This window comes from Etheostoma spectabile, chromosome 2 (assembly GCF_008692095.1).
Source record: "Etheostoma spectabile isolate EspeVRDwgs_2016 chromosome 2, UIUC_Espe_1.0, whole genome shotgun sequence".
Classification (NCBI taxonomy): Eukaryota; Metazoa; Chordata; class Actinopteri; order Perciformes; family Percidae; genus Etheostoma; species Etheostoma spectabile.
In genome coordinates this window covers 11,385,980-11,403,581 of record NC_045734.1, presented here as the reverse complement: position 1 = coordinate 11,403,581, position 17,602 = coordinate 11,385,980, and the positions used below count along the sequence as shown (strand labels likewise).

The window sequence follows — 17,602 nt, the reverse complement described above, 5'->3', positions numbered from 1 at the left end:
CTTTACTGATGCGTTATATATTGCCTGTCACTTTATTCTGCAGGAATATTGGGGCGTTGCCAAGCTCAAACCTGGAAGGTATAGCAATCCATCACCTGCACTGTTGCAGGCGTTGGTGGGTGGGGGTTGAAATCTCATCTTGAAGCTTGTAGCCAATATTCTAACCACCCAATGCCGTTTATAAAAGGTACTACTCCAAGGCCGCTATCACGGACAGACCACTCATCTAGTCATCCACATGCCACTGCCCTACGTCCTGCATCACATCACCGAAACGCAAACACACTCACTGTGAAAAGGCTTAAACCTTGTCTATTACTTGCATATACGTATAGACAGCATTATTAATAACCTTCATTCTGGTGATTATACGTTAAGAAGTAACTGTAATGGAATAAGCATTTGCTTTGATTAAACATCTTTCTGTTTTGTGGTTTATTTGTTTACGGCCCAAATATTTTTTGCTCCAGTTGTTAACGGCTGGGTAATTTACATTTCTTAAAGGTACAGTAAAGTGGTATTGTAATGCGCTAAACATCCTAATGGATAAAACCATCTTTAATGTAAATCATAATATTATAGGCCAGTTAATGCTATTTCAGATTGACTCTAACTTTTTGCTTGTGTTGGGACTTCGGCTGGAAATTAGTTAAGATGATGTAATATTCTATTTTTTACTCCACTACATTACAGATTAGAGTTTAACTACAAAACATAGTGATGTGCTGATAAAATATGATGCGCTGTAATAGATGAAATCACCCAACACTATATTAAATAGTCAAACCAACCTCCACCCAAACCAACTAATAAATGCTACTTACACACATATATTAATACGTAATTATATAACAGTCACAGGAGCAAATTTTTGGAATTATGAGTATTTATTTTTGTTACTTAATGTATGTTTTGCTAATAATACTAACATACTTTTTACCTCAGAAAAGCATCTGAATACTTCCACAACTGACAATGTCAAAGTTAATTAATATGCACTGTCCAAAATAAATAAACAGAAAATTAGAATACAGATTTGCTGCTTTTTCTTTGTTTTATGTTAGTTAGTTAGTTAGTTAGTTAGTTAGTTATTAAAACTCAAATATCCCCTTTGGGGAAGTATTGGATGGCACAACACTGTTTTATGTCCATGCAACAAAAATAAATACTTTTTCTTAACTGATATTTGTACTGAACCTACAAAATGCTCACAGCCAACAGTGTTTTTAATTAAACACTATCTCGTCGCCCATTAAAGGTTTCTTTTTTTTTTTTACAGTTCCCTTAGATTATTACTTTCACAGTCTTTACAATATGACATAACATAACATAATGAACCAGAGAGATGTCAATTCTAAAGCCCAAAAAGATACTTAGAAGTGGAAATAAAATTGCTCTTGAATCATTGCAGTGTTTCTGTCACTTTTACTGTTACTGTAGTTTTCTTTAGTATTTTGATAAATTGACAGCCTTAAATGAAATGTTGAAACAAATGTCAGAATTTTCCTCTCTTAAGAATCAATGTGTGATCAAAAATATCTGCTGCCTATAATACACAAGGTTGATGTTGAATCAGTATTTTGTCAACCCATGTACCAGCAATGTTTTTAGCTCATATTTTACACAGACCACCAGCATATAGGATTGTTCAACGGAGGACTTTCAGACTTTAGATATTAACAAATTGAGTAACAGCAGTATGTGTGTTCGGATAACCACACCACTTGAATTAATTTGATTCCGATTCACAAGGTCCCGATACAATTACGTTTTTGATTCTATATCAATAAGTTTAGGGAAATTTCAGCTAAAATAACAGCTTTGCTTGAATTTAAATGAGATTCTCCAAGGACTTATGCTGTAAATTGCACAAGCAAGAAGCAATTATCAAATATTATTACGGTTCATGTTTACATTAAGAATTGACGTCATAAAAGTTTTAAGTTCTTTAAACATTTTTAACATATTCAAAGATGGATTTTAGGATCTTATTATCAGACATCAACATCAGATCACTCAAAGATTGTTTTTTTTTTTTGAGAATCAATTATTTGAACCCAGCCTTACTCTAAGTACCAGTATCATGATAGCATTCCAATACTGAAATGTTGTGCAGTTACAATCTTTTAATTCAAGGCCTAGCCTTGCACCAGGCATCCGTTCGAGCAAATCAAGCTAAGTGTATTGCAGATGTTTGAGAGTAATGAGGAATTTGGGAGTTTTTTTGCTGACTAGACATGTATGAAGTGTGTGTGTGTGTGTGTGTGGGGGGGGGGGGGGGGGGTGTGTATAATGGTGTGCTTAAGAGCTTTGCCTGGGAGAGGCAGGTTGGTCACAGGGGGGAGATTAGGCTGAGGGGCAATGAAGGAAAACCAAATCCATCTCAGATACATCCTAAAGCAGATTACTTACTTTAGTGGGAGAGGGGGAGAGCGAGGAGCATGAGATGGATGAGGGAGCAGAGGAAGAGAGAGAGAGAGCAAGGGAGCAATTAGCATAGATGCAATTCTGGCACAGTCCTCTGACTTGATATTTGACCTTCTGCCAAAGTCTTGCCAAATAACGCCTGAGAAGCACAGACGCACCATATGGCAAAGTGCTGCTGGAGGCTGAGTGCAGTGTGACTCTATGCCTCCGTATGCTAATGGGGGAATGTAATTACAGTGCAGTATTCCTGTAGGACGTATATTTTACTAGCCCTCCATAGGAGTGGGTTTGCACAGAGACAGGCCAAGGCTCTGTGGCTTCAGAAAATACACTTTTTATCAAACACTGAGGAAGCCGTTGATTGGACAGTGAAATAGAACGAGCCCAGTATAACTGGGGCAGCACTGCAATATGCTTTATGAGGAAGTCAGTATGTGTTGATGGAAACGGTCAAATGTTGAAAAGGGTAAATCCACTCCAAATCACATTTCTGAACAGCATTCTGCAGCTCTGCTCTAGACACGCCCCAATCGGAGATGTCACAGCAGATGTTTTCCATCAGCTGGCGGAAAAACACCTGCTGAGCCAGTGACATCACTGATTGGGGCATGGCCTAAATTGCAAGATGCTTGCAAGTTTCAAACCTTTGTCAGTGTTCCAGATTTCTACCTTATGTGAGATCAAAATTAATTTACCCTTCACATCTTTGGGTATTAACCAGCTTTTTCTGTCCAACAAACTATGTGAACCCTGTTGCTTGATGCTATTGGTTATGACAGTTGAGATACAGATAGGAAACATGGTCCACAAGGTCCGTGGCTGAAATAGAACACAGGACACCGCAGTTATAAGTATGCATCACCACAATGTCAAAGGATGCCTGTTTAAGTTTTTCATTAGGTGTTCAGCATTGTGTTTAATGATATCTTTGACTACGAAGCTGTATCAGTATCTATAGGTAGTATTAACTGATAGGAGCACTACGAGAAGCCATGCACTGGGGATCGAAACCCCGTCCTTCCGATTGGCAGACAACCACTTTACCACTGAGCCACTGCCCTGTTAACACGACAACGCTCAAAATATTTGATCAGATGTGCCTTTCGTTTAGACGGCAACAGCGTTTTTCTGAAACCACCCCCCAGAGTGAAAGTCTTAAAAACGCCCCACCGTCACGTTCCCGTCTAAAGGGTACAGTACAGGAAAATAACAACAAACATGTTGGATTATTTCTATACGTCAGACCTTTGAGTTGCCCTAGCTGCTCTGATAAACATGTCTAAATATTTTGACTGGCAGGGCTCCCAGTCCACGCCCTTTGTGGCTTTGCAATCTAAAGTCGTTTGGAGCAGTAACTCCACCTCCTCGTCTGTCCAGACAAAATTGTCAGCTTTTGTTGTTTTCTCTGCCATGTTTTGGTTTTGCGCTAATAGGGAGATTAGTACAAGGAAGGTTCTACACAGGCGGGCGGACTTGGTGGTGTTGCAGTGCTTCACACTGCCACCTAGCCGCCTGGTGCATACTATATAGAACTTCACACACTTTTGCGTCACCATGTGCACGCTGATTGATTTCACGCCGTTTTCTCTTCAGATCGTTTCCATCTAAACATAGCCTAAAGCTAAAATACAGGAGATCCAGTACGTGAATCACGTTTGTACACCCAACCATCCGTCCTGACCTCCTCCTTATAACTTCTGTAGTCCAAGGATATCACAGTTATGTTTCCTTCAAAATTATTTGTAAAACCAAATTTGTAGTTTTTAAACGGGGTTCTGCATTTACAAGCATCAATTGCTTACATGAATAACTAATGCTTATATATGCTCAAGATCTTTTTGTCCAGTAATTCATCAGCATTTGTCATCACAATATGGTGCAATGGCAGAAACAACCTTACAGAGGCATATTTCACATGGTCTTTTACGCTTTAATAATAACACTAATACAGTGCACTCATACAATGTGAGAGATATCCAGGCTAAACGGGGAGCAACATTCTGCAGCTGAAACAGCGCCCAGGCACCACGCCTCTTCCATTTATCATGCATGGAAAATCCCTGCCTACACAGACGGAGGTGGAGCCGACCCACGTAGGAAAATACTGAGGCAGCACCCTTGGATCAGAGGCTGCCGCCTGTAGCTGGGATCACCTACCTGCTACTAAGTACAACAGTGCTGGCCTCCATTTCAATTAGCTTCACCTAAATACCCTTGTCGAAGTAAAGCAATTTAACACTGGGCTACTACGAAGCTAACTCTCCTTTGGGAGCAAGCCCTAAATAGGAGACAGCGGAGAAGCTTTCAGGTGCTGCTGATATTTCAGGAAAACCAAACAAAAAGATGCGCCGGTGAGGTCATTGAGCTTCGAGAATTAGAGCAGTGTGAACGGGGAGAAGGGCAGGCGTTGCAGGGTGGGAGCAGGGGAAGAGGGGGAAGATGAGCAGGACACACATTTGGGGGGAAGATGAGCAGGACACACGTTTGAATGTGTAGATACCTGAGGGATCTGGTATGGAAATCCCCAATTTTTCAGCCAAGTTGCAGCCCTTTGAACAGTGCAAGACGTCAGCAAGCACGGCGAGAAGCCATGTGGGTGTAACGAAGCGAGGGCTAAGCGAGCCAACATGCTGCCAGTTCTCTGAAATGTTAAATTGAAATGCAAAGTAGGAGCAGGCCTTCTTGTTTTGAGCAGATTTCTCAGCATCTGTGTGGGAGCCCTTAAAACTCAGAAGGTCTGTACGCAGAGCTCTGCATATTTACTATAAATCAACATCATATTTAGTTTAGGATTAGAAAATACACACAGCTGAAGTTCAATCTTTAACTGCACTCATGTGATGGAGACTTGAGTCAAATTAATCTGTGCATCAAATTCAATGAGTAAGAAAAATGTAAGTTCAGTAAAGATTTGAATATGTACAGCCACTATGCACCTGTCAAGTACAGTGCGTTTACTGGGCTTATACCATACGGCTACTTATTATACAAAATGTATAAGCAACAGATGCTGGCAAGGCATATAATTAGCACCTGCAACCCACCAAATCAACATGTAAAAATCAACATTGGTGGATAAAATCAATGAGGTCAGTCGTTGCTGAAATAGGCCTACCGGTAGTTCACAACAAACTCTCATCGTTACAACACATAAGCTGATTGACCACCTATTTGTTTTGCGTCAATAATTGCGTCAATAATTGAATCACAATTCTTTGATGCTCGCTTTCCACCGTCAAATTAAGAAAGAAAGTGTGTAAGTATGTGGCGGCACTGCTTGAGTAATCAATGTAGCATTGAAAAGAAAAATGGTGGAAGTAAAGTTAAAAGAAAGTTTACCGAATGTGGCGCTTCACAGACAAGGATTTGGGGAGGGATCAGCTTTTTTTATGACGGCCACGTACATACATTGCAGTTTTTCCGTTAGGATTTATTTTTTTCATCAGTGGGGGCAGGTCTGTCTAAAAACAACCCTTATTTTGGGAGCCCATTTTTTGTGAAGTAAAATTCCTATTTTTTTTGCCCCATTGACAATGTCAGGTGTCTAACAATTGGAGCATTTTTTGCTTGGACGGGCATGAAACCTCATTGATTAGATCATCAGTATCAGTAGAAAGTGGGCAGTGGTGTGCTAAATGTTTTTGTGATCCCCGGCAGGATAAATCTGTGGGGGGGGGGAGGTAAAGAAACAGCGCTTCCCTTGTCTCATTAGTACCAGTGGTGGGCCCTTGAGCAAGGCCCTTAACCCCAACTGCTGCAATGGAGCTGGTCATTGGCCCTAGCTGTGAATGTGTGTCATTGAGTAAGTGTTTTCCACTTAATGACAAAAGAAAAAGGGAGCTGGGCTCTCAGTAAAACTTCCTTGGATAAAGGTAAAAAAAAAAAGAAAGATCATCAACTTTGTTGTATGTAAGTTGCATAAACCATGATTCCAAAGGTGCACAATGGTAAAAATTTCTGAAGAAACATCCAATTGCATCACGTGCACTGCTCACGGACAGTGGTCAAACATCAAGGACAACACATTTTGATTTTGCACGGTTCTGATTTGTGCCTCTGACTGACGTATTCTCCATAGCAGCAGAAGTTGAGACTCATTGTTGTTTTTGTTTTTGTAATGGACAAGATCTCAAACTAAATCTCGGCTCTTTTCTTAAGTTCTGATGGACTCTAGAGAAATAAACCTTAATAAACAAATCATCCAGGATACTTATTTTCTATCTTAAGCAACTATAGGGATATAGTAAGAGATAAGTAAGAGAAAAATTTTAAATGGAAATCGGGGGTAAAATACTTTTGACACCAGGTACAAGATAAATCTAAGGGTCACAAGATGAGTAACAGGAGCAGAAAGCAGTAAATCAAACCCCTGCTACACTCAGTTATGGGGTTTTTCTCAGACTTTCCTCTATTTTATACTTTTACTGCTTCATGACTTTTTGGTTGAACTGGACATGTACGACATTGCTTTGTTTTAAACACGTATGTAGACTGTTTACATCCGTTTTCATCTTCGTTTTAAACCTGCCTCCCAATCAACCAATCATCTTGCAGGAGGTGTGATCTACGGTTACCCGGTTACCCATAACACCCTTCTTTGCATACTGTAGGTTCGCGGAGGCGTTTATCTTTGGAGAAGCATAATTTTGGGCCAAATAGCTTGGGAACCACTGTACTAATGCATTTGAGTTGGAAAATCCAACGCTGTTTGGTTTTATTTAATTTGGCTGAGATACACACATAAAATAGCACTGTAGGGCCAGCTCTCCAGGCGTGTGTAAAGAAAAACTCCCTTCCTAAGAAGAAAGAAAAACAAGGATTAAAGTCATCTAGTTAGAGTCATAAGACTAATATTTCACTTGAAGTAACCTAAAATGAGGAATAAGTTCATAAGCAGGCTTTAGTTAAACTGGATGGTTAAACTTGACAAAGACAAAAAGAAGAGAGACCTCGTCAGGAGAAAGCCAGTGGGCAATGTAATATGCTAAAGGCAGCATTTAAGACGGAGCTAATCCAAGCAGACTCCCCCCTGCTTAGTCATTCCAGCTCTACACTGATCAGATGGGGAAACCGGTCACAGTTTGTCAAAACACAGCTTGCACTCAGAGCAGATTGAAATCATTTCTCTACTCAACAGAATCCCACAGACAGATCTTTAGAGAAGTGACAACAAACAGCTCAATGGTTTATCAGTGGTGGAGGACAAAGGGGCTCTCCGCTCAGAAAAAGAAAATATCCACCTGATGTCATCATCCGGTGCATCATAAATCCTATCCTTCGCCTGGGGGCCTCAGACTGACTTCACGCCTCTGTGACACTCTCTAACCCCAGGGTTTCTATCTGAAAAAAACCTTGAAATATCTTTCTGGGCATGGTGTCAGATGCTTGCCATGAAATATTCATAATGCAAGAGCAAAGCCACAATAGCGGTGGTGGCAGCATGCGGGGATTTGACTTGCAGAAACTGAGACGCCTAAACCATGTTGACCGATTTCTCCCATCACCAGTTGTCACTCACATATGCGCTTTTACGTCATTATTCTGGCTGAATGGCACAAAGCCATCTGTCATTTACTGCCTTTAACTTATAGACATAAACTCATTAGGGGATCCGCAGTCCTGCAATTGTATGGCCCTGTATACAACGTTTTAATGTTGGCTGTTTGGCCAACTACAATGAGGTTAACAAAGATTTTAGTTTTCTTTTTCTTTTGCAGGTCAATATTGTAACGTGCATCAAGTCACTTTACAAGTTAAAGGACCATCCCGATGTTTTCTATGCTTTAACCCATCAATTGCACACAAATCTACGGGGGGGGGAATATCAGATTTAAGAGTTGCTACCAAAGGAAACAACTTTTTAAAAGACGCAATCTGTGATCCAAATGTAAAAAAGGACGGTGGAGGAGCAACATCACCAAAATACAAGACAAGACCACAAGTAAAACAAAATCCTTTTTTCTGATACTCTTCACATCCAAAATGTTCGTAATCGCAGTCCTATGGTTTGTTATAAATTGAGCAACACACAACGTTTCAATCTGTAGTATACATCTCAATATGCCTGTAATTGATATTGTCAAATGCACAACTGATTGGCACTGCAATGCAAGAAACTATCCAGTTCACATGATTTTTTTCATGACTTCCACATTTATATAAGCAGTTGCACCAACAAGGAGGACTTTGAAGTAGAGTTTCTGTTCATAAGTGATAAATTCTGGTCTACAGTCAGTGAACCCATCATGGCCAGGGTAATGTCATCATCTTAGGCACAAAGAAGCATCACATCATCCAGACCCACAGCAGGAAGTAAGTGCTCTGAGCAGTGAGGACAATGTTGAGGTTTGACTTAAGGAAAAATGTTAGAAATCGATAGAAGAACTGTAATTTAGTGGTCTGTCATAGAGATCTATCTTTGAGTGGGAGAGAGAGTAAGAGAGACTGAAATGCAAATCATCATATACAAAGCATTTTCTCTACACTTTAGAATTGTTGGATTATTTTAACCCTTTATTATTAGTTGGTGACTTGTTAAACTGGCTTTTGTCTCATGCACAAAACAAGCTGCAATGTAACGTTCATGGGCAATCTCGCACAATCAGTTTTTGCCCACTAGTGCTTGTTTTTTCCACTGATGTTCTCAGATTATTCTTCTTAAGTGTCTGACAACATTATGTTAAGATCCTTTTTGTTTAACATGAAACGGCCCCAAATTTGCTGTCGCCAAACCCACAAAAGTTCATTTAAGGAAACACCAATTTTATCATTGTAAAATACATTTCATTCAGGTTCTACGGAAACTATCAAAAGCCGTGTTGGTTTGCCTTTCCACTGTTTTAACAACTCTGGTTTGGTTGACATTAACCCTTAATTTCCCCATTTACATGTGAAAATTGCTGGCTCTATAGATGTTAAAACAAGTGTTTATTTAAATAGAGTGGGTGAAACAAAAATGATCTTACTCTTTAACAAAAAGCTATATCTCGGTAGGGATCCTGTAATAATATAGCTTATACCCAGGTGTATGATAAAGCCACAAAGTAAGTATCAATATGCCTTTTGGAGGAATTTGGTAGTAGCGGATTGAAAATGGGAAATACTTTTTCTAATCTACTGTACATTACTTTTACTGTAATGTTACATCAGTTCAATCATTTACCACTGGGCTAGTTGCACTTAACTCAATTAGGGCAAAATTTCTTTAAGGGCTTTGTAAAAACTGTTGCCAAAAGATAAAATATGTGCAGGAATCAAAATAAGTCAAGATCACATCATTTTTTATGGAGAACAAAAACGCCTAGTTGCAATGCTCATGCCCTCATCACAATTACATGATGCATTTGCTGAAGACTCTCTCCCTTTTTCCAACACTTTTTTTTTTTTTTTTTTTTTTTTTACACAGGCTCTCAGTAATGACGAGATACCTTTTAACTTCTCAGTCAAGTCAGCATCAATAATTGATTTTCATCTTTTTAAAATTTAAAGTGCCACACATTAACGTCCCCCCGCACCTGCTCTTTCACGCTGTCCATCCTCCACTGGGCTGCTTCCTACCCCCCCTCTCTCTCTCTCTCGTCTCTCTCTCACTTCTATCTCTCTGCTCTCTCGCTCGCTCGCTCCTCCCTCTTCAGTTATCTCGATTCTCTCTCCTCTAGTCTCTCTCTCTCTCTCTCTCTTTCCCACTTAGACAATGGCAATGAGTTCTCTTTCACCACTGAACCAGGGATGTTAAATCAAACAGAGGCAGAAGAGGCAACAGACCACATAATGTAAGGGCATCGTCCAGACGCCTCCGATTACACTTTGACCTTAATTGGTGGCAGTGGCAAAAAACGATGAATTCTTTAACAGTGCCGTGAGGTTGTGCCTTTTTGAGCACAGCTGAGGCCTAAGGAGGACAGCTACTCAGTGCAAATGGAAGCTGACAGAAAATCCACACAGCACGACCAATCTAGGGGAAAAAGGGCATGAAAATGAATAAGGGGACCCATGCTCCTAGGTAGCTGAGGGTAGCTTGCAGGGAAGATGTGTATAATTAAGCACTCTGCAATGTGGTTTAGATGGCAAAATCCTATTGTCTTGACAGGAGCTTAAGGTTGCCCTTTAGGTTGAGATGCGCGGCAGTGTACGGCCTCATTTTCCCTTCTCTTCACACACCCCCAGACCTCTGCGACCAAATTAATCTGCAGTTTTGAAGCTTGAATAAATCCAGTAAGTTAGAGATCTGCAGATCTAAAGGCCGTCTGTCCCTCCGGCATTTCCTTCTTCCTTTTTTTTTAATATTTATTATTTCTTTACCCCCTCTCCTTTGCCCACGGAGATTGGCTGGCAGCACTCAGTGTTATCTCCTGGGAGGCGAAGGTTGGGGGAGGGTGTGAAGGCCACAGATTTGTCCTTATCTATTCTGAGCACACCTAAAACAAATTAGACCTGGCTGCCGTTGCTTATTTGGCTCCCGTGCTCTCATTAAGGGGCTGAATCCCAGCTATTTTCCTCAAGTTCCAATTTCCTACCATTTCGGGCCTTGTCTTTTATCACAATTGCAAAGGTTTCTTGGCAGCCATGCCACCTTTTCATTTCACCCATTTCATGTTGTCATATCAACCCTACACAAAGAGTAGAGGGAGAGAAAGAACATCCCCTTACTCAAGGATGCTGTTTTCCTGCACATCTTGACGCTGGCCTTTGACATGTTCATTGAAGAGGGAATCTGTTCAATTAGATTTTAGTTGTGCCCTTTTCCTGCTTTTACTAGGCTACACCATGTCATGCTACTAATCAAATTGGAGCCCCTTTGGATGTTGCCATTTCAAGAATTTTTCTTTGTCTTAGTCACTAATATGAATGGCATAAACAGAAGGGCTGTCTAAGTCAAGTGTTCTTGTCAATATAGTCAACTACCCAGTGAGCTGGCACTTTAAATCTTATGATTATGTTTGTATCAGATCATATAGTTATAGTAAGTAGAGTATAGTAAGGTATATTTATAGTGAGGAGAATGTTGTTTTAGACATCTATCTGTAGGCATCAAACTCCTGATGGAAAGTCTGCATTATTGAGACATTCAGAAGCAAAACCTTGAAATCAACATAAATAACACATGAAGTGTACACGTCAAATCCATATGTTGGAAATATTTTTAGAGTCTGCTTAGATGTTAGATTGAAAGCGTCCTGTAAGATTTCCTTACATTGGTCAGACTTGTTGTTGTGTTGATTAAATGAAATGTCTGACTGCACAACACAGTGGAAAACAGACACAGACTTATATAACTTTCAACAAATATTGTACTAAGTTCAACTTCTGAAAGGCCTTTTATTAATTCATTATAGCAATGAAGTTTTTATTGCTCTATTTCAAGTAATATGGTTTTATGTCAGAACATTAACAGTAGAGCACTTTAGTTTCAGTGTCATGTTTAAACATCTAAACCACTAAGAACAAAATCAAATTAAATTATGAATTGTATATGTCTTAAGAAGTCTCAGTCTCAGAAAGATTATTATAAAGTTTGAGTTTCAACCTTGAAGAATATTTGAAAATGTACATAAGATGTATATAGTCTTAAAAACTAGATTTATGAAAGAAACCCCCACATTAGCTCACCTCATTAAAGCAATATAAAATGTCCCTAACAAACTGAATTCAATTAAAATAAAACCTTTTGAAATTATAATAAACTTGTATCATAAACTTTGAACAGACCTTAAAAAGCCATTGTGGAGCTGCAGTGACTACATGTTTTGCTTTTTAAGATTATACGATTATTTTAAAGCAGGGTGTTACCATTAAAACACTTATTGGATGCTGAATACCAAGTACCATAGAACACCCTCAGTGGTTTCAAGATAGAAGTAATTAACACAAGTTTTTTTCTTTTGAGGCCTTTTACCGCTTAAGGAGTATACAAATCTATCAAATGAAACAATCTGAGAAGGAAAATCAATGTTTGGGGCAACTGTTTAGGGGAGCTGCTCACGAATGTCCACTGAGGCCATAACCTGTGATGAGGGGTCAGAACTACTCATTTGAAAGAAGCCACAAGCCAAAAAGATTAGAAACCATACACAACACATGTGGATGCCCTCACACTGGGTTAATGTTAGTGTCACAATGATAATTAATCTGTTAAGCAACACAAGCTGGCAGGCATTTACAAAATTTAGTAAAAATGCAGACTCCCTTTTTCATTAGTCTCTGGAGAAATCAAAGTAGAGGTAAACAAGTGAGGTAAATGGAGAGGTGAAGACGCAGCTTGCCCACATACGAGTATTATTGCATTTGAAAGTTAATGAAGGACCTTTGAGCCATAGGAGCTCAAGCTACGCAAAGGTAACTGCTCTGGAAATGTTAGGTTAGATGAGATTCCTCTGCCAGACTAATCCATCCTGGAGCCTGAGAGCAGCACTGAGACGGAGAGAGAGAGAGCGAGAGAGAGCTAGAGAGAGAGAGCAGAATCTGGTGCAGAACAGCACAGCAGTGACACAGGGCAATTCTCTAGGGCCTTGCATTAGCGCGCTAAATTAAAGGGGGTATTAGATTAAATTGGCTCTCCGATTTCAGGGGTGTGAGTAAAATTCTGATTTGCATTTTTCACCGCTGCTTAAGATATAATTAGTTCAGGGTGATTCCCATGTGGAAAACACTGACAGCCAAATCTAACTGGCTGCCAGTAGCTTATCGTCTCTTCCAAGGTACTCTGCTCGGCTCATATTTGGTGCGTGTGTTTGTTCGTGAGTATGTGTTAAGAGTGTGTTTGGGTACATCTTAACAAAGAGCGAGAGAAGGTGCATACGTTTTACTTTTCATGTGCGAATTAGCACACATGGGCTTTAAATTCTTACTTCAACACCTGATTCCTCACACTTCTCAATTCATTCACCGTGAGCGTCCATTAGCACCACAGACAAGGTGGATAAAAAGGAACCTTGTTCCGTGTTAAAGTTTGTTGAAGCAAGAGCACAACTTCTCACCTCTGAGATGCCATTAAACTCTAAGCCATTTCCGCAGCAGAAGGTGCGCCTGTAATTACAGATGCAGACTCCAAATAACAATTACTGATGGAGAAGTCCATAATATGAATTACTGAACTCAGGGAAGGAGCTTTTAAAAGCAAGTGTGGATTTGTTTGAGGGGTTTTCACACCCTTGGTAATTCTAACCGTCCTTGCAAATGGATGTTTTCCAAAAGTGTGTCTACCCATGCATTATGAACAGGAGGCTAGCTTCCTGGGCACCTGTTCGACGACACCTGTTAGTACACGATATATGGAGTCAACACAAGCTTCCGATTTCCCATTTCTATGGTTAATACGTCCAACCTATAACCCATCAGTGACCCCTTTCTTTAACCTCTTAAACCCTGCTTTCCTCATAATTTCTACCACAGTAAGAGTCAGAGTTTACCATACTGTCTCTATTTTGTTTCAGCTTGTTCTAACACTCATTTTAAGATACTGGACAAAATATTAAATGAAATACAGTATGACTATGGTTTTAATGGCTGCACAAAATGAAAATTATTTGGATATCTTCATTTTACACCGCAAAAATCTCTTTTGTGTAATTTTTTGTCCTTAATGTGAGTCCTAAAAGTATAATTTTCTTAAAGCAAGTGAAATTTAGTTATTGTTTTTGCCAGTCACCTTGTTCTTAAATGTAGTGCTTCTTGCTTCAAGATACAAACACTAATTTGAGAGTTTTTTGCAGTGTTTTCACCAAAATGAGTCCTGATACAAACTTTTGGAAACTTTGGGATCTTAACTCACATTTAAAATAAAGCTCTGTAGGTTTGAACGGTGCTTGTCTGCACAACGTGTTTATATGACTGACCCCCTGTTCTGGGTTAAAGATGTTTAGTAAAATAATAATAATGATTTTGTTTTTCAATTTCTGTTTCTCTTGCAAAGTGGAAACGCTTTTCATACTTGGAACTCTTGTCAAATCCATTAACAGTTACTGAGATTGTAATCAGTGATATTAGCTGTGGATGGCAGACTGTCAAACCGGGATTGAACTGACAGACATCCTCCATGTAACACTGGATTGTGAAGTACATGAACATAAATGATGAGTCCTTTGAATAAATAATGTTATGTCACATTGAGCTTGTCAACACTACGAGGTCAAGAAAAAGCCGCATCCGTGTACAATCTCAATCTACTTTGAATCCTTCCATAATTCACTAATCACTGAACAGCAACAGGCACTGGTGATATAATTACATCACAAAAAAATAAGAAAAACACAGCTAAAAATTAAACTTAAAGACTTCTCTGCAAAAATGAACATTTTCAACAACAACAAATCTATAATGGATTCCAACAAGAATCAATCAATCTGATGGCACAGGTTCACAATAAACCAAGGAATCCATCCATGGTGTTTTTCCATGAGTAGATAAGGTAATATTTTATAATTAACCTTTTTTTATTCCCTCTATGTAAGTACTTAATTAATGAGCAAATCATCAGGCCCTCAGGTTGCATTTGTTGGTGACTCATCCATACAAGCTCATGTTAAGCCAGTGAGCAAGTTCAGGCTCTCAGGGTAAAGAGAACCATATTTGCAATTTAACATTGATAGTCTGCCTTTGCCTTTGATAGCCAAATGTCAGCTACTAAATAAATCAATTAAAATGAACCTTTAAAAGCAACACTTCCCTCTGATTGTGTCTAATGAGGCCTCTTGCTAATTGTCAATTAAGCCTCTGCTTAATATGTTTTTCTCTTTCCTATGTGACAATGTTTTGTTCTGCCTCTGCAGCCTTCATGATATGTAGCATGCTCCGATTGATCAATGGTTGGCCATAATGACACAAATACGATATGAAATGATTGTATCTCAACCCTACTGTATATGCACAAAACATTCATGCTTCAGTGGGAGAGAATAAGTCTGGGTGTTTCACTCCCCTTCCTACACAAAACTTGTGGTATTTTTTGTGAAATCAGCAGCCTTGCCATTACTTTTCACCATCTCTTGGTGGTCGGAGGCTGAGACTGTGCTGGATATTGATTCTCCCCATCCAGAGACGGTTTCCATAATTGGTTAAAATGACCGGGTGCAGAGAGGGATGGCTCTCTGCTGAAAACCATTTCCCAGCCCTGCTTGGAGCTGAGCCAAGCTCAGGGTTGTTCGGATGCGTTCCAGCCCCAGTCTGACTGGCAGCAATTAGGGGTGTCTGAGCCAAGCTCAGCTTGCGCTCCACACAAACACCCCTAATTACTGCCAATTAGGCTAGGCGGGTAGGCAGATTTGAGAAGCCGGGGGGATGTTCAGGCATGGGTGGGCATGGAAACAATTTCCAAGGGCTTAGAACGTGACTGGATGAAAAGGTTAATGCTTTGGAGTGCAAGGGGATAATAACAAAAGAAGGGGAAGCAGAGCCCCGGTTCTCACCTCCAGCGACGAGCCTGGCTTCTTCTTCAGCTCCTCGCATTTCCTAAATTTGCAGATCTGGTGGCCCGTTTTGCGGTTCCGACAACTGCTGCAGACACCACAGTTGATTAGCCGCCTGCAGGGTGCACAGACCCCACACCTTTTCCTTTTCTTCTTCGCTGGGTTTCCACTGGATACCGAGGAATTATTCTGTGGGCAGTCTGCCAGATTGGCAATTTGAAACGCACTGTCTGTAACGGCTGCTGAGGCTGCGGGGGAGTGAAGGGCTGTCATGACGATGACCCCGGGAGGTAATGAGATGCCCCCTAAAGCCGGGATAGCGGAAAAAGTTCCAACGCGTTCTGGGAGATTCATTATCTCTGCTTCAGCAGCGCCGCATTTCAGCTTGTTCATGCATTCTCCTGCTAAAGGTCTGCAGTGTTCGGGGGATAAGGTAGAGAGGAAATTATTATTTGCCATTTGCAGCGTCTCTGGCGGCACGCCAGGCTTCCCCGGCCTCTGGGAGTCATTTCTATGCATGCTGGTCCTATTAGGGTTTATTGCCGCTGATTTCCTTCCCCAGAGCATGGCGTTATCGCAGTTCCAAGGGGACATGCCAATTCTAGCACTGGGGAAAATGGGCGTCGTGATGCGGGCAATCTTTTGTGGAAATGCCCCATTGGTTTTATAAAAGTTTGCAAAAGACCTGTACCTTTCCATTTCTGCATTATAATCCAAAAGCTGGCTTAATCCACCATCCTGAAGAGTATCCTTTTGTAACAGAGACACATCTGCATTCTGTCCGTTTTCAATGCAAAGTGCATTGTTTATGTTAGCCATGGCTGAGGAATGGTTTTCAGTGTTCAGGAGAAGAGAGCGAGGTACGGTGGCCTTTGTCAAACTGGAGCTGGTTACGAACAGTGTGCTACCATCCTGGTTTATCTTCTCCAGTGCTAAAAGCAAAAATAAAACAAAAAAAAAACAGTTACACATAAAGAGGCAGATGTTTTAATTCTAATCAGATTTCATTTCTGTACTTCAACTGCTGAACATTTGAAGAATCTTCTGGCACATTGTTTACGCCCTGTATTTTCTAATGGAAACTATCACAAATAGTCAGAACTTTTCTTCATCTGGTGACAATAACGTGATAGCTGTGACAGACCAACATGCCATTATTATAATGGGGGAAAGAATTAGCATGCTTCAGATAAGATGCCACACTTTCAACAGTATTTTTGGATGTCTTGTCAAGTGTTGTTACGTATTTTGAAAAAAAGTCCAATCAGCTACTTAACAGAATGAATAAATACATTTTAATACACTAGGGTACATTTCATCAAAACATAGATATTGAATATTTAGTCCAAACTATCACTTTTCACTTTTTTGAAAAGTTAGAGGAGAGCCCCACCAGGATTCAGATTTTGACAGCAGTAGCTACAAACACAAAGATTTTTTACCTCAGGCCTGATATATAAGCTCTTAAAAATCATCTGCTTTGGCTGCCAGGAGGAACCTTTTGTAGTCATAATATTTTCACATTTTTCATTTAATCCAAATAGTACAATTGGCCCGTCCATGTAAATCCAACTTTGTCCATTTTCTTAAGAGCACCTGGTATTCTTTCACGGTCAGCTCTATTACATTTACACAATGACAGCACAGATAGCCACCAGTGGATTTACATCCAGATCATGGACCAGACCAACTACTGTCAGCTGCCTTAGGATGGGGTGTGAGTGGATGAGTGGGGGTGTACATGTGCATTGTGTGTGTGTGTGTGTGTGTGT

At 40.1% G+C, this 17,602-nt stretch overlaps 1 protein-coding gene and 1 long non-coding RNA gene across 2 annotated transcripts in view; one reads left to right on the top strand and one right to left on the bottom strand.

Moving 5' to 3' along the window:
- LOC116697831 (uncharacterized) overlaps window positions 1-3,996 on the top strand; it is a 70,100-nt gene extending 66,104 nt beyond the window's left edge. Inside the window, exon 3 of the long non-coding RNA XR_004334059.1 lies at window positions 3,958-3,996. This is a non-coding gene — a long non-coding RNA (uncharacterized LOC116697831). The remainder of the gene's footprint in view (window positions 1-3,957) is intronic.
- cxxc4 (CXXC finger 4) overlaps window positions 1-17,602 on the bottom strand; it is a 43,897-nt gene that overhangs the window by 24,667 nt on the left and 1,628 nt on the right. The window contains exon 2 of the mRNA XM_032529300.1: window positions 15,831-16,762. Within this exon, the coding sequence (XP_032385191.1) occupies window positions 15,831-16,649 (819 nt within the window). The 5' untranslated portion in view covers window positions 16,650-16,762. The remainder of the gene's footprint in view (window positions 1-15,830; window positions 16,763-17,602) is intronic.